Here is a 19103-nt window from a genome sequence, read left to right on the forward strand (position 1 = left end):
ATGAAGTTAGGGAAGGCGAAGAGGTGTAAGTTTTCCAAAGAAGGTAATGACGTGTTAAGCTGCCTGGAACTTCCTTCGTCACTCGCCCTTGGCATTGTTTTAACAAGTCAGCGAACGGCAATGATTAGCTGGGTGTCGAGAATGACGACGAAAGCTTGTCAATGCCGTTAATCCCCTATCCAATTTGTCTTGGCAGTGATAATACGGGTATGTCCAATAAACATTGTTGTTGCATTTAAAACGAAATATTGGAACAATGACACGTAGAATTGTAACAAAACGGGAGCCTAGTAGTGATTTCAGAATATAGTCGTGTCATTAGAGCAAAGTTTTAATGTTTCTTCTTCTTCTTCTTCTTCTTCTTCTTCTTCTTCTTCTTATTATTATTATTATTATTATTATTATTATTATTATTATTATTATTATTATTATATATTATTATTATTATTATTATTATATTATTATATCATCATCTCTTCTTCTTCTTCTTCTTCTTCTTCTTCTTCTTCTTCTTCTTCTTCTTCTTCTTCTTCTTCTTCTTCTTCTTCTTCTTCTTCTTCTTCTTTTTCATCATCTTCTTCTTCATCTTCTTCTTCTTCTTCTTTTTCTTCTTCTTCTTCTTCTTCTTCTTCTTCTTCTTCTTCTTCTTCTTCTTCTTCTTCTTCTTCTTCTTCTTCTTCTTCTTCTTCTTCTTCTTCTTCCTTCTTCTTCTTCTTCTTCTTCTTCTTTCTTCTTCTTCTTCTTCTTCTTCTTCTTCTTCTTCTTCTTCTTCTTCTTCTTCTTTCTTCTTCTTCTTCTTCTTCTTTCTTCTTCTTCTTCTTCTTTTTCTTCTGTTATGCGATCTACTACTATTACAACAACATCTACTACTACTACTACTACTACTACTACTACTACTACTACTACTACTACTACTATTATTATTATTATTATTACTACTACTACTACTACTACTACTACTACTACTACTACTACTACTACTACTACTACTACTACTTCTTCTTCTTCTTCTACTACTACTACTACTACTACTACTACTACTACTACTACTACTACTACTACTACTACTACTACTGATATCATTTCGCCTACTTCCGATTTCTAATTTATTTAATACTGACCAATTCACAAGTGATAATAACTGTCGTCATTCATACGAAATAACAATATACTTTCATTTTTCTCTCTGTAAGTAAAGTAATTGTCTGAAATGCGCAATTTAATGGGTAAAGTAACGTTGTTGTTTTTTACCCGCAAACTCGAGCCCATCATTAGTCTGCTGAATGTCATAAAATTGAGTGACATCTTTTAAAATACAACAACGAAATTTTGGTAATTCTAGTTATTTATTGACCGTAATATTTTTGAACAATGTGTAGCCAAATAGAAGTGTGAAATATAGACCAACAAACTTAAAATAATATTATATGAAGTAAGTAGATTTTACAACATTGAGCACATGAACTTATGGACGTATGTGTGGAACATGCGTTTCCTTTACTACCGTACTCTCGAAAAGCACGTTTACAAAAAAGTTTGGTAAAAAAAAAAAGTCATCAATTCATGTGCTGAATGTTGTAAAATCTACTCACTTAATATATTATTTTAAAAGTCTGTTGGTCAAAAATACACATTTCTATCGAGTCCCAGGTTTGAGAGGTTTTGCTCAGACGTGGATCATTTAAATTTATCGATATTTGAAAGACGAGTTTTCTGGCCAAATTTTAGATACGTATTTTCCATATTACGACAGTTAACTAGTTAAAGTAAAAATAATATTCAATAATCTATTATTTCAATGTTAGCTCTTCTATAATTGGAAGAAGTTTTCGACATGGTATTCAAGATTATAGACTCAAATGATTCATCCTGAGGTTAATAACCATATGAATGATTTTAATAATGTATATGCTTGTTTGTACGCCTTGGGATAGGAACATTTTCACGTTGACAGGTATTGTATGTACGCTGAAATGAAAGATCATAATTCGCCAATATAAGACATCGTGTAAAGGCTACCAATTAGTAAAAAAAATAGAAATAATTAAAAAACTTACTGTCATTATGTATAATTGTTTCCATTGTATTTTGCACCTCCCTTCGGGCACGAAAATCTCGAGCAAAACTTGTAAACAATTTGTATTCATTTGAAACATTTTTAACTCATTCAATCCTAGAGATTTTTGCTACTTTTCAAAATTGGAAAAAATGTGTAATAAATGAGTATGTAGTTACATAGGTAGTTTTATTCAACTACCAGTAACATGTAAAAACTGAAAACATTAGCTTTGATACTAAGCCTATAATTTGTCTAAGAAAAATGTATTAAAAAGGCGTGCGGTAAAAGTAACCAGGGTAAACTACGGATATAGTCGGTTTTAGGGTTGAGTGAGTTAATGAAGTGGATGCTGTTATCATTCTGTTACGTAATTCTGTCTCACCCTGTAAAAACCAGTATTCTAAAATGTGAGCAGAAAACTTGTCCAAACAAACATCAATTAAATTGACAATTTTGCCAAAAACTCTCAAACAATTGCGACGTCCCAGGTTTGAGAGTTTTTGGTCAAATGACTGCCATTTTAATCAGTCAATATTTGAAGAACGAGTTTTATGATTTAAATCTTTAATACAAGTTGGGGGGGGGGGGGGGTTTCAAAGTATCTCAGCATTGTCACTCATCGCTTGGCTTATTTTTTCTTCTGTGTCACGTTTTTAAAACAAAACTATCATTCTCATCAACAAAGCATCTTTATGCATTCAACCTACATTTCATGGATGTCTCGATAGCTTAGTCGGTAGAGCACTGGCTTCACAATCAGAGGGACCGAGATCGATACCGGTTGCTGTCGATATTTTTTTCTGACCACCCTGTCCACCAAGCAGTGATTGGGGGTAGCTGGGTCTGTTAGGTCTGGCGGAAAGTACTTTGCGATAGACTAGCGTCCTATCCAACAAGTAGCAAACTACTGCTATTGACCGTTTCATTCTATTGAAACTGGGATAAACTTCGGCTCTGTAGGCCTAATGGCTGTGAAGGACTACTACCACATTTCACATCATCAGTTTCTAGGCCATATAGTATTATATGATACTGGTGGAGAACCCGCCATATTTGCGGGGATATAAAGACTCTTACAAACAGGCACCCGTTTATTTTTATTATTATACTACTGCATTATGGAAATCAACATAGATCGAGACGAATCTTTTAAACCATCAACGATCAAAATCGGTCCAGTAATAAAGATCATAAGTACTCGCAAATTAATCTGGCGATTCTCAACATCAAATGACAGAGACTCAATGGATGATTAATTTCCTTGAATTTATGGGGAAAACTGCAAATCTGTACAAATATTTTTTTTTAATGTTTGGATGTTCCAGCATTTCTGCGTTCGTCGGCAAAAAAATTGACATGGGCTTGTAAGAAACAACCCTATTTTAAAGAATAGATGTAGACACATTGGCTAGCATACAGAGAGACACATTTAAAAAAAACAGACGGTTAGATTGGTCTGATCAATAAAAATAAAAACAGAACCAGATTCTAAAGGCAAAATTGAAAGCATAGAATCACGAAAGAATGATAGAGCAACAGAGTTCTAAGCCCAACATATAAATGAGAAGAATCGTTTGTCAGATGGTATTAGGGCAGACGGCTCTTGTTTTTTGGTTTCGGATAGAGCGTCTGACAAGAGAAGCCGTAATGCTAGACACGAAAAAGCATTGGCTTGAAACGTGTCATCCATCTTTCGACCATTGTGTTATTTACCGAAAAAGAAACTCCTTTTTTTCATTTTAGCCAAAAAGCTTCTGCTTAGAAAATCGATCGATTAACTTATTCCCTATTTTGTCAAAAATTATCAAAACCCAGACTACTTTAAAGTCCATGGCTTATTTTGACAAATTGAGACTCATCTATTGATATTTGAAGTAAAACATTTTTGAATGAACTGAAAGACTCGTGTTTTGTCAGGACATGGGAACATTCAACGTCTCCCTTTGATTTTTGTGGTTTAAATTGTACTTTTTTTTAACTCATGAAATTGATAGCACGTCTGAACATCTGTGAATGTCTGATTAAGCTAACCATCAAGCACGCACTATTTAACTCTTAACATACATTTTCCAGGTTTAAGCCAACTTTATTTCAATGATAAAAATTAATCAAAATAATATAACAACATTGATGCTATGCGTTTGAATAAGATACTCACAACATCCGCCACCCAAATTTTACATAACAACAAGCGTAACAAGTATGCGTAACCTTCAATGTTTATATAATCTGATTGATAGAATTTAATGAGAACTATTCGGCCATCATGCTGTAGAAAAGCAATAACAAAAAAAGCTGTTGTTCCTTCAATAGAAAGAAAGAAGATAATGTCACTCAGCTCTGGGTTATTCATTTAAGACAGCCCGTAAATGATAAGTTCTCACTCAATGGGAGCGATCTATAGATAGAAGATGACGTCACTCGGTTCTTTGTTATTGTTTTTTGCCATCCGCGTTTATGAGCCATTCTCACTAAACTGTATTAGCGCCTTGTAAAGCGCATTGAGCACGTTAAGTGGATATTGCTCTATATAAGTGCTCAATTTTATTAACCAGACTATAAACGTTCAAGGTTACACATAGTCTTGTGTGTTGGTTCATTATACTTTCGGATGGCAATGTTGTGAATTTCTTTGGCAAGAGCACACTATCTATATCAAACAGTTTCAAGATATCAACAGGACCCTCGTATCCAAGTGGGTCAAATTGGGGGTAAATAACTTTTCTTAACAACAAAAACCCAAAAATGCCCGATGTGGGGTCCGAACTCAAGAATATACGATACACAGTGGAATATCTTATCGACTCGAAACCAACTTAATCTTAATAACCACCTTTTTTCATCATGCCGCTTTTTCTGAAACAGACAATTACACAGACAATTAATTGCGCCTGAGCATGAGACATCGAATTCCGATGATCAAAAATGTCAATGATAACTTTTTAATTCCTAGTATTTAGTGATATAGATATAGTATCACCCTTTAATGTTATATCATAATGTTCAGGTGTTGACACAAGACGTCTTTTGGCAAATAACAAACATAGCTGCGTATCGAATATCTAATAACACGATTAAGAGAGTTGATCTTTCACCACTTAGATGTTTAACTATCGTACTCTAGAAAAACTAGTTTGTTTTTTTTAAATGGGCCAGAAAACTCGCCCTTCAAATATCTACCGATTTAAATAACCCCCATCTTGGCCATAACTTTCAAAACAGTACTTCGCGAAATCCCAGGTTTGAGAGTTTTAGCCAAGATGAGATTCATACAAATCGATTGATATTTGAATACCTAGTTTTCTGGCCAAATTTTTAAATGCATATCTTTCCAGAGTACGCCAATTGGCTGGTTAAAAGATTTGATATTCACGTGGATGTTTAGTCTAATGTGAAGAAACAAATCACTGCAACTATTTCGATCGTTATTAAAGGTTACTTTATTAGTCGTCTCAGTTGAGAGAACGTAGGAAATATATTTGTATTTTGAAGTACGTCATATATCAATAGTTGTATGATAACCCAACAAAATAATCCATGCTCTTATAATATACGATTCTTTCATCTCTTTGTATTTATTAAACGAGTTATTTTTATAGTGCCTAATAACACAACGAGCTTGAGGGTGTGTATTAATGCACGATAAAATATAACGAGTGTAATAAATACAAAAAAAAAATGAAAGAATACGTTTATTCCACCCTCCAAGTTAGATTATTAGATATTTTGTAACCAAATGGCATGGTATTAGTATTTCTTCTTCTTCTTCTTCTTCTTCTTCTTCTTCTTCTTCTTCTTCTTCTTCTTCTTCTTCTTCTTCTTCTTCTTCTTCTTCTTCTTCTTCTTCTTCTTCTTCTTCTTCTTCTTCTTCTTCTTCTTCTTCTTCTTCTTCTTCTTCTTCTTCTTCTTCTTCTTCTCCTTCTTCTCCTTCTTCTTCTTCTTCTTCTTCTTCTTCTTCTTCTTCTTCTTCTTCTTCTTCTTCTTCTTCTTCTTCTTCTTCTTCTTCTTCTTCTTCTTCTTCTTCTTCTTCTTCTTCTTCTTCTTTCAGCTTATTATCCAGCATTTTGCAGGGTTGCCACAATGAAAGCCACGTCTCCATGCATCTCGGTTCAGAGCAACATCTTCCTCCAGGCCCAGTTCCTTCATATCATCCTTTACCTTATCAAACCATCTAGTCTTTGGGCGTCCCTTTCCCCTCTTTCCCGCCAATTCTAAGTCCAATACTTTTCTTCCCACGTACTCCCTCTCTCATCTCTTTACATGTCCAAACCATTTCAATCTATCTTCTCTCATCTTTATTGATACATTCTTCACTTCAACATTTGAATTCGTTCATTTCTCACTTTATCTTTTCTTGTCCAGCCAAGTGATCATCTCAAAATCCTCATTTCCGCCACCTCAACCTCTTTATCTTGTTTCTTTGTTGGAGCTGCTATCTATGGTCCATATCGCATTGCTGGTCTTTCAACAGTTGTATATATTTTCCCCTTCAGCTTTTCGGAAATTCGTTTGTCACACAAAACTCCAGTTACCTTCCTCCAATTATTCCAGCCTGCCTGTATCCTATTCTTAACCTCCACCTCATTGCCCCCATCTCCTTGTGTTGTTCCTACGTATTTGAATTGGTTTGTCTCTGGCACATCCTCTTCTATGTTTATTGGTGGTCCTGCTCTTTGTTGTCCGATGCACAAATACTCTGTCTCCGATCTGCTTACCCTTAATCTGTCAATAATTTTACAACAATTTTGTTGACCAGGTGAGTCAATAACTTCCCAGCATTACACGATGAGAATTACAAATGTTCACTTACATCAAGGAATAGAAATTGTTGACATTTAATTTTCATTCCATAGGGATTGTATTTTTTTTTCATTTATGCCATTCCGCCACAACATCATAAGATATCGTCGCCTTGGCATTCCACGAAGGAATATAGATAGTCCATCAAACAAGATGTCTGATGTCAACAGGAATCACCCATGTTGTCCTAGTGAGAAAATTGTTGGTTAATAATCTTGCACACGGTAAATAGCGAAAGTACCTGAAGCGGGGATCAAACCCGGGATCTTCCAGGTCACAGTATAATGCCGTAACCACTCGGCCACTTCGCCCCCATAGGGATTGTATAAGATCTATATATGCCTTGTTGTTTTATTTTTTTTTAATTATTTTTATATGGATATAGTGGCTCATCAGAACATATATTCCTGTTCATCATGACTATATACACATCTCGCTTTTTTATATCTGACATTAAAGATAAAAACTTATATCATTTTTCGCAAATAATCATGTTGCTAGAGAATTATACTTTTAAGTAGTTCTCCTGCAAATAAATGTTACTCCGCGACACAAATCACAACTCCTGCTTTCGATCAGGTTAATTAACACGCAATCCTGATATTGGGTTAGATTGTTTCCGAATACAACAGCGTGTTGGAAATTACAGTATTTACCACGTGCTTTCTGTTATTTCTTCGTTATCTTAACACCATCGCGAGGAATGATAATTACTGGTTGATATCATCGTCTTTGACATTATTATCATTCCCTTGTGTAATTATTTTTATGAGTTACAATTCATTTCACGTCATTGATCATTTAATTGTTGGGTATGTTTCCTCTTTTTATTTATAATAAGCAATTTGCTGACAGAGAATTAAGTATAAATTGTATTGTCGAGTAGTTTCTATGGTTGTATGTGTGTGGGTGAGGCCGGGTGGCATGTGTGTTTGTCTGTGTGTGTGTGTTTGTTAATGGTGTAATGATATGGAAAAATAGAGATGCACAGAAATGCATAACATAGTCTAACAATGTCTTTTCGTGTATGAGTTGAGTACTTACCCTCTACATGGTTTGTATATTTTGGACACAAAAACATTAGAAACGGTTAGGGTTTGAGGATAGCAAGGGTGAAAAATAGTAATTAAAAACATAAGGAAATGACAAATGCCGACCATCGATTATCTATGCCGGCACCCTCGAGTTGAAATCACTGCTTCAATTTGTCAAGTTTATTAAAGATGCTGTTGAAGTTGTTAAAGAGAAACCTATCTAGATAACCTGAATAGCCAGGCAACAACTGGAGAAGCAACCAATGCACGCTTCATCAGAGTAGCGCAAGACCTACCCGTTCGGAATTCCATGGCTGACATCATTGTCTTGATGAATAGTCATTTAGAATATATTTGGGGAACAAAGACAAACGTTTATGACTGTTACTTGTCAACTCAACATTAAAAGTAAGAAAAGGCGTCCTGTCATCAACTTCCTATTGTTATATAGCACGTACAGGTGATCCGTTAACTTCACAAATTTCCTTTCTGTACAAAATATAATAACTCTTAATAGTATTTATTTAGATACTTTCCCGATGATATTTTATGGCGTCTCAGCATAGGCGGTTGGGCGACTTTTAAGAAAATGCCTCTTTCTCAGTTTAGAATTTCTTGTCTTAAAAATTTAGAGATCTAAAATCTCAAATTCTTCTAGTCTTTACCATTGCCAACAAAATAGCTTCATTGATTTTACAAGAAAAAGCTTATAGTCCGTTCCAAGTACCGTGCGCACGAATTATCGCAAATTCCTCTAAAGTTACAAATTTTGATGACGTGATTTTATATATTTATTTTAAATGACATTCTCATCTCATGTAGTTCCATATCTGAAGCAGACGTCGGAGGTCATCTTCCGCCAAGCTGATCTATCTCTTGCCAATTCTATTAAAGCAGCGCCACCTTTCTCAGCTTCATCTGTCCAAGTTTTTATCCCTTTCAAATACGTTATTCTTTGTCTACCTCTTATTCTTTTTCCATTCATCTTTCCAGTCAAGGCGAGTATTTCCAAACCAGGGTGGCGGATAATGTGTCCTAAAAATTCCATTTGGCGTTTGATGATTTTTGTTATCAGTGATCTTTTTCTGTTTGCCATTTCTAAAATTTCTTCATTTCTTTTCCTTTCCATCCATGACACCCTCATCATTCTTCTGTAAAACCACATTTCCACTGCCTCCAGTCTTTTAACCATGGTCTTGTTTATGGTCCAGCTCTCACAACCATATAGCAGCACAGACAGTACATAGCAATCCAGGACTTTGATTTTTGTTTTCATGCTAATATTCCTGTTTTTCATAATTGTATGCAGCTGGTTGAATGCATTCTTCGCCATACCTATTCTTTTCTTTATTTCACAATCTGATTTTCCATTGGATGTTACATTGAAGCCTAAATATTTGAAACATTCAACTTGTTGTATTGTTTGTCCTCTGCTTGTTATTACACAGGCTGGTGGGTTATTATTTTTAGATACCGTCATACATTCTGTTTTAGATATATTCAGTTCCAGTCCCATATTTTCACTACTCCTGACTACAACATCCAGTAATTCTTGTAGTTCATGTTCAGATTCTGCCAGTAGACATTACGAATTTTGAATACTTAACAGTTTTCTCAAATGCCGAATTAATTTTATCTTTTCATCGTTTGCAAACTTTAAAATGTTTACAGTAATGATGTGTTGATTCTCTTTCCTGTGGTTACAATATTCACAACAAAATTGCATTCAGTGGCGTAGCTTAGCAAATAATTTTGGGTCGTTTGAAATATTGAAACAATAGATATCATTTAAATAGTACTTAGCAGTGTTGAAAAATGTTCACAGCGATTATAATTTATCTCTTCCCTTGTGGACAACGAACAAGTAATACCTTGGACGACACAAGCAGCCCGTGAGGTACTTATATATTTTTTAGACAAAGACATTGATGTAAAATAAAAACAGGAGGTTCTCCGATTTTTACGCCGGTTTCGATAGGACAAGGAGAAATGCCTTTCACAAAGACATAATCCCCGACCAACTGTTGAGCAAGACAACTCATAAAGGTCGCACAAAACTCAATGGTCACCCATTGAACAGGGCTACTGTTTTCTGTTCTTGAATTATGTTTACTTAGAAGGGAGGAAGGGGGGGGGAGGCTTTGAATGTCATAATGTGAAGTGCCTCTGAATCTAAACTTCTTTATCCATGTAATTTATGTACATTATAGCCTTTCAAAGGAACCGCGGTTTTCAAATACAAGAGGTGCATAATCAAAATGATATAACTTTTAATTTGTCCTCTCCATTCTGAGTTCATGGTTGTGGGCAAAAACTGATAAATAATATTGCTATTCGCCTCATGCAATGAATGTAGAAATCTTAACAGGCAGCTACGCCTTTGGCTTTCAACTATTAAAATGTAGCAATTGTTTATGTCAAGTGGGTACAAAGTGTAAAATTTGCTGTGTCATTTTGAACCCAAGGTGGCAATGTTTGTGAGTAGTGCACAGGAATCTCATGAAAAATACACCCCTGGTCAAGCCTGTGGGGAGGTCAGTGGTCGTAATCACAACATAATTCACTGTGTATAATACTGTTATTGTAAACCATCCGTTTGTTCACTAGTCCCAGACCCTTCGTTTTTTTTTACATACCGTAAAGAAGAAAAATTCGAAAGTATGGTACTGTAACAATGAAATAAATCGGCTTAATATCACTAACAATTCTAGTGTTCGAGACAATTATTATCAAACTCCATAAGAAGGTTGTGAAGATAATCATGTCAACGCGTGCACACGGGTTGTGGTACGAACTATAGTAATGTTTCACTTCACTGGTATTCTAATATGAGAAACTGCCGGAGGGCAGAATAAGAAAATGTCACAACCGCACTTCAGATAGAGCCTCACTCTATATTTCAGCCTGCGATCCATATATGGATGGAATCGACAGCTTCCGGCAGTTCAATGATTATATCGCATTGCTAATCTGGGTTCAAGAATTGGGCAAAATGACTTCCTATCTTATCTAATAACTATAGTCCGTTCCACAACCCGTGCGACGCGTTGATGTTAATGTCTTCACAACAACCTTCTGATGGATTTTAATGATAATTGGCTCGAACACTAGAATTGTTAGTGACATTAAGCCGAATTTTTTCGGCATCGGTTACTGTACCATACTTTTGGAATTTTCTTCTTTACCGTATATAAAAAGTATCTGGGTTGAGTGTACATTTAGGTGTTTTAAAATATAATATTATACAAAATTTGCTTACACGTTCCGTGTCTGTCTTGTCTCATAAGTTATGAATTACAGTCAGCTTAAGATCCCCTGTACAACCTTTGAATCCATGGAGTGGATACTGAGCTATTTCTGGCCATACTTTCATAATACAGTTATGGTAATAAACTATCGGTAAAACATCCAATCCACTGACTCAACTTTTCTCCAGAATTTGAACCCGAGATCTACAGGTGTCATGGGCCGAGTGCCATGCCACTGACCAGAAAACCTCACGAATCGTTTGTTAAAATAAATTACCTCTGAGTATTGAATTTGCTTTCTAGTTTTACTATCATCATCAACATCATCATAATCATCATCATCATCATCATCATCATCATCATCATCATCATCATCATCATCATCTGGTACCTTGCTTCCAAACGTGGGTGATTTTCCAATCCTCTCTATCGTTTGCAGCTTGCTTTCCATTTATCATTCCCCTTATCCCCGGCTTCTCTATCCCCCTCTCTCCTCGTTACATGGCTTAAGAACCTTTCTTGTCTTCTTATTATTATGACAAAGAATTCTTTTTATATCCTGCTTCCTCTAATACATTTTTAAATACTATGATCAATCAATTTTCAATTATTTCTTTTCCTATCTCTACAGACCCCAATCGCCGCCATTACAAAAGGAAAAACAGGGGCAATGCGGGTAGAGGCCGGGACCGCCGGATCCACAAGCAAAAGTATTCCTCACACCCCATGACCAACAGCTACAAGGATAGAATGGTATTTCTCGAACAGGAACAACAAACCACGGTGCTTCCAGAGTTTCTGCCAGATGGGCCCAGGCCGATCATGCCTGACCCCTCGTTCATGCCAGAGGAAGAGTTTGTGGAGGTTCATCAGGGAGATGTTGCCACATTGCCTTGTACTGTGCAGTACCTTGGGGCCCGACAGGTAGGACATGACGGGGTTGTGTTCGTGTTATCATCCTCTTCTTCTTCATTGTCATTTTAATTGTCATCAATCTAAACAAAATCATCATCATCATCATCATCATCATCATCATCATCATCATCTTCTTCTTCTTCTTCTTCTTCTTCTTCTTCTTCTTCTTTTTCTTCTTCTTCTTCATCATCACCATCACCACAAATATCATCACCATCACTACTTGTATTTTCTATATTGCGACTCCTAACATTAAAACAAATGTGATCAACTGCCTAACCTACTGCTTAATGTAAAAGGAATATGATTACGCTTGTGTTAAATTTATATGTAAATTTTGTCGTAGATGGATGCGTGTACTGTTTTAAAGTGCAAGAAACAATATTTGACGTTTACTTGTCATTTTAATTTTATATTCATTCTTTGACATCTGGTTCAATGAGGCATAAACTTTAGCTTTTAAAACTAAACTTGAGCTTTTATATAGGGCAATATCCACTAAAGTGCTCAAAGCGCTTTACAAAGTGTCGTTGACGAACAGCAACACGTAACATATAGAACGAGACATGACGTCTGCTAGGCGATATTGCAATTTTTTCTGACTGATACAATGCTGTAAACGGCCAGGTACTCATTTTACACCTGAGTACGGTTAGAGAATGTCAGTAAAGAGCCTTTTCCGAGGACTCAACTATGCACCGAGCGAGGCTCGACCACAGGACCTTCAAATCCGAAAGCGAGTGTCATACCACAAGACCACATAGCCGCACAAATACCAGCTTTACGCAATGAGTCACAAATCATCTGTTAATAAAACATCGGTCATGATACAGTGCAGACAAAGAAGCAGTAAAATACAAATATAGAAACATGATCAGAAAAGTCAAGTTGTACAAGGTCAAAAGTTTAATATATTTGGCCATTTCTATAATTTTAACAAAATCTGGATTGTCTATCTTTTCTTTATGATTTGTTTGTTTTTTTTTAGTTGAGGTTAATAATGTTATTTTCGTTGTTGTTGTTGTCGTCGTTGTTTTGTTGTTCTACTAACTCAAGGACATAAAAAAACGACTGTAAATCTCTTCTCTTGCTGTCATTATTGCTGTTTTTTGTTGTTGTTATTTTCTCTAAGATTGCTGCTGGTTTTGCTGTTATTGTTGCTATTGTTTATTGCAGTTGTTGTTGTTGTTGTTGTTGCTGTTGTTATCATTATTACTATCCAAAAACACCAAAAGACGATTTAACATTAGGTCTCTCCTTAATGGAGTTATTATTGTTGTTTTGTTCTTGTTGCTGTGACTGTTGCTATTATTGTTTTTGATATTCTTGTTTTAGAGACACCAAAAACGACAGAAACGTCCAGACAGCCACCTGCTGACAGGGTAATTGAAAAACAACCTAACTAATATTTAGTCGTATTGACAAAATTGGAAATAATCCTTTACACATAGGTCAGTTTGGCAATAAAAGCTGAAATGAAAGTACAATGAATTTATAGAAAATTATTTTTCTCAGACAGCCCCATAAAAAAGCGAAATCTGATATACACATAACACTGAATATACACAAGAAATTATCATAAAATAAAAAATGAAAATAAAATTCCCTTTATTCATGCCATGAGGGAAATTTGTCTTTAAGGTCTATTCCAATGGAATACTGGAATAACCCAGGCGTCAGCCGCAAATTGAGCTAGGTCGAGATGACTTGCTAAAGACCACACAGCACAGCGACGGGTGATCGAACTCAATACCGTTCGGGTACGAACCAAAAACCATACCGCTGAGCCACTCTGCACCTAAAAAGAATGATAACAGCATCTCCGTCATTAAAAAGGATTAAAATGAATACTGCCCCAGTAAGTTCACCGTTTCACCACAAAGAACAAAACAAAGTTGTTGTTTTTTCTTTTTCACAAGAACCATCTAGGAATGGAACACTCGCCACACGAAGTCCTATATATTACCAACAACAACAGATTTGATCGAATATTAAATACTTATTTTTCAACTCAATGGCACAATAAAATAAAAAGCGAGTCTGATATCGAATGTGACAGCACAAGACCACAAAGAAGCCCACTACAAAGAATATAGTATAAAAGGATCTTTGAAAGTCGATGTTGTTGTTTTATTGTCTAACAGATCACATTTTAACATTTCTAAATTGACATGATATTATTAGTAAAATGATTAATATCCAATTGTACGTTGAATTATGACTCGACATAATTTGTCACTTGATATCAAATTTCGGACCATTTTCTCGTGGTTACACACACACACACACACACACACACACATATATATATATATATATATAATATATATATATATATATATATATATATATATATATAATTTATATACGAAAGTGTGAAAAAGAAGAAGAGAATTGATTTTTTATCAGTCAAGAAACAAACAAACAAATAAAATTTTAAAAATCAAAACAACACTAACATAGACAAATACATGAAACACAAATTAGATTCATGATTATTAATTCACGGCATTCTGAAAGATAGCCACCTGGGTTAATGATAAACCATTAAAATTAGATCACGGTATAATTTGATTTTGATTTATAAATTCTTGACTTTTTTCTTTATTTATTGGTTTATCATCTATTTCTTACTGGTTTGATTCTTTGACGGTTGCACATATCCGCTGAGACATATTTTATGATTCATATTCTTTTTTATAACCAGTTTACTGCCATAATCTGTAAAAAAAAACTCGTATTTAAAAAATTGGCCAGAAAACTTGTCCTTCAAACATCGATCGATTTAAATGATTCTTCATGAAAGTCCCAGAATTTAGAGTTTTTGCCAAGCTGAGGGTCGTTTAAATTGATCGAATTTGAATGAAAAATTTTCTGGCCAAATTTTCATTTACGAGTTTTACTAGAGTGCGGCAGATATTTGGTTAATGCTGACGAAAACACAGACTATCAATATTTAACTCTTTTACCGAGAGACCATAGAATGCTACAGTAGATGAGATTAAAGGAAAGAAAACCCAGTTTCCAGGTGGGGAAAGAATGTATAGGAAAACAGAGAATATTTTCCATTATAGATAAAATGTCCCCTAGCCTTGAGCCATTAGATGGAAGATCAAGGGGCATCTGAGAAACAAGCCCAAAACATGGATATCCATAATGTTTTCACGTCATTTCTTTGATACAATTTACTAGACACGTCTTTGAAAACTGTTTATAATTTTTTATAACAACCCCTATAGATACAAATGTACAAATAAAATAGTTTGAATTTGTTTTGCTTCAAAACGATTCGGTTTGAAACCTTACAGTTACAATGGTTTGTTTTCAGCTGAAATGTAAATATATTACTTTTTATTTTGTAAATGGACGTAAGTTATGCTCAGTCATTTGTTGATTTTATGAGCGAAACCCTATGAATATACATTGGTTTACTTCAATCAGCATCGCCAGCAGAATGTTCAGTCCAGATTCTTGTTTACAGTAAATTGAGACGCGAGCGGCTATGATTTCTATGATATCAGTCTATTGCTGGTCATGTAAATGTCTCTCTTTGATGGCCGTGAGACTCTAATCGCTTTTTTCGGGCTGGAAACTCTCAACGACGTTATCTGATTGCCGAAGAAAATATACTTGCATTCTGTGTTTCTTACAGTTTGCAAAACGTAATGTAAAATATTTGTACTCTATGTGCAGAAAGTCGTAATCTCTTAAGGAAAAGCTATAATATAAATACTGTCAAAAGAATGGTGTTTAAGAAATGTAATAATCATTTTGACTAAACCAGACAGACTATGCAATATTCAATTCTTTGCAGACGGTTCATACCGAGATCCCATAGACTGTCACTAAAGACGAACGGAAAGACATGAAAATGAATAAACTAAAGAAACCAAGGAATCATTTGATATCAGTCAATGGATGATCAAAATGCCTCTCTTTCATGGTTGATGGCCGTGACTCTCCAGTTGCCTTTTTCGTTCTGACACTTTCAATGACGTAACTGATTTTGGAGGGAGATATACTTGTATTCTGTTTTCTTACTTACTTACTGTTCAGAAAAACGAATGTATTGAACAAATAGTTGTGATTTTTATGAAAAAATTATTATAGACCCTGTCTAAACTGGGTTGTTGACAAATTTAATTATCACTTTTTGACTAAACCAGACGGACTCTGCAATAGCAACTTTTTGTAGGTTTATATCGAAAGTCGTAGACTTCCACTGTCGATAAAAGTAAAGACAAGAAAAGTTAATTTCCAGAGAGGAGCAAACTAAAGAACCCAAGTAATCATTTGATATCAGTCTATGGATGATTAAAATGTCTCTTTGTCGTGGTTGATGGCCGTGTCAATTTCAATGGCGTTATCTGATTGGAGAGGAAAATATAGATACTTGTATTCTGTGTTTGTTACTGTTTGCATAAAGTAATGTAAAATATTTGTACTAGATATGTGTCCAAATGGTTGTGATATCTTCTGGAAAAGCTATAAAATAAGTAATGTCTAAAGAGAGGTGTTGAAATATAATAATTACTAAACCAGGCAGACTCTGCAATATGCAACTCTTCGTAGAAGAGATCTTAGACTTGCACTAAAGATGGAAATAAAGATGAGAGAAGTCAGTTTCCAGAAAGGAACAAACTAATAATACAAGGAATCATTTGATACCAGTCTATGGATGATTAAAATGTCTCTTTTTTCATGGCTGATGGCCGTGGCTCTCTAATGGCCTTTTTTAAAGTGTCAATATCAATGGCGTTATCTGATTGAGAAAAATATAGTGCTTGTATTCTGTGCTTGTTACTGTTTGCAAAATGTAATGCAAAATATTTTACTAGATATGTGAACTAATAGTTGTGATCTGTTATAGAAAAGCTATAAAATAAATACTGTCTAAAGAGAAGTGTTGAATAAACTTCATTATACTTTGACCAAACCATCGGGCTCTGCAATATGCAACTCTTCGTAGAAGGCTTATATGGAGAGACCGTAGACTATCACTATAGATGAAAATAAAGATAAGAGAAGTTAGTTTCCAGAAAGGAACAAACTAAAGAAAACAAGGAATCATTTGATATCAGTCTATAGATGATTAAAATGTCTCTTTTTTCATGGTTGATGGTCTTGACTCTCCAATCGCCTTTTTCGGACTGGCACTTTCAATGACGCTATCTGATTGAGGAGGGAAATACACGTTATATAACGTCTGCTGCCTCGGAATTGTGGAACCGATTAGGTTGCCCCCAAAAAATGGCTCTGAAAAATAAATTGGATTTCGGAACGAAAATAGACAATCATGTGATAAAATCCAAAGGCGATCACTTTTACTCGACAATAGCGCGAAAACACAACTGTATCAGCCATAACTGTATAAATAGTGTTACATTTTAGTTTTAGAAAATGCCGCTTCTTTTCGAATATGATATTATGATACACACGTGTGTGTATGTGTGTGTGAGAGAGAGTGTGTGTGTGTGAGTGTGTGATGAGTAAAATTTATCAACTCACGTGCATCACAAGGCATCTTGGATGCAAGTGATTTGATTTATTTAACTCTTGTTACTGCGCTCTGAATTGATAGATTTATTAAACCACTGTATGGACTACAAGACATTCATCAATAATACATATATATATATATATATATATATATATATATATATATATATATATATATATATATATATATAGTTAACATTGCATTTGATACAATATTTTTCAATAAAATAGTTTGTCATTTATTTTATAATACATCCTTTTTGAGATAGACATGCGTCAGTTGATCCACCGATTTACTAATCAGTGCCATTCACTTTAAAGGAAAATGTGATATTTTTCCATTTTTTTTATTAATGTTGCCATCAATATCCACTCTTATGAATTATCATAGAAACGAGACAGTAGTTTGAATAATCTAATTATAACATTCCGCTCATCTGACAAAACATTTAACATTTAACATGAATGAAAGATTCTTTTTAAAAACTGACAGCGGATAGCCTTTATTTTTTAAAATGATTTTCATGATCAAAATTTAACTTGATTAATAATTTTGTTGACATTAATCTCGCCAGCACCCAGACAGTGGGGGGGACTTTCGTAATGTCAGTCCGCTGACCTTTATGACAGTGTGTGAAACATTTTGCGGAGTTGTTCAAACGTTTTAAATATTCAACACTGACGACACCCAAAGGACATCGTAATAAAATAAACGTTGTCAATAGAGATTCCACTTCTTCCGTCTTTTTTTTTTTTAATTTATTTATTTTTGTTCTGCACTCAACGTTTGGGGGAAGAGGAAACTACATTAATATTACGTAAACTCATATTTGAATGGGAGAAGAGTGACAGGAGCAAATTTTCTTTGGTTGCTTGTTTTTGGTTGTTTTTTATTAGGGGGTGGGTTTGGGTTTTTTGGTGGGGGGGGGGGGGGGGTGGAAGGTGTGGGGGTGGAAGGTGGAGGGGAGGGGGTTGTTGGTTATGTTCTGGAGGGGGGGGGGGAAGAGGGTATCGTATTCAGTTATGAGACAGATTTAGAGTTCACTGGTTTTAGCTGTGTGGGTCTTATCCTTTTTATTCTTTGATTTAAAATGCTTCACATTTTAAATTGTTGTCTCTGGATCATAATTTTCCTATTTGTACTGCCACTACTACAGTTATAGAATGGATCAAAGAGAAACAACGGCATAATTTCTTACTAATTCTGGGTACACGGCACTTAAGAAAGACAGAAATTTAAAATGTCAATATCTATCATTTGGGAGGATTGCATCTTTTATCTTTTGATTGTTTCTTGGTTTTTCATTCCCATGATGCGGAGAGACTATTTCCAAATATCAGTAAAAAAATAGAATGAGACGAGGCCAAGACTGAATAGAAAAAAAAAAATGTTGTCATATTATTATAAATGATCTTTACGAAATGAAGCACAGTTACACAAAGGAATGTGCCGATGATGATACGACAGTTTTTGACTAAGGAAAACTATAAAAATTCCAGTTACAATGGAGAGAGAAAAAAACTTCATTTAGCTCACTTCTTACTGTA

General features: G+C 34.9%; 1 protein-coding gene across 2 annotated transcripts in view; it reads left to right on the forward strand.

Moving 5' to 3' along the window:
* Positions 1–19103, forward strand: part of LOC144964778 (uncharacterized) — a 303554-nt gene that overhangs the window by 196087 nt on the left and 88364 nt on the right. For both annotated transcript variants that reach the window (XM_078899389.1, XM_078899388.1), the window contains exon 3: positions 11773–12065. In XM_078899389.1, the coding sequence (XP_078755515.1) occupies positions 11773–12065 (293 nt within the window). The remainder of the gene's footprint in view (positions 1–11772; positions 12066–19103) is intronic.

Source organism: Berghia stephanieae, chromosome 2 (assembly GCF_034508935.2).
Source record: "Berghia stephanieae isolate SIO BIC M18660-M18661 chromosome 2, UCSD_Bste_1.3, whole genome shotgun sequence".
Classification (NCBI taxonomy): Eukaryota; Metazoa; Mollusca; class Gastropoda; order Nudibranchia; family Aeolidiidae; genus Berghia; species Berghia stephanieae.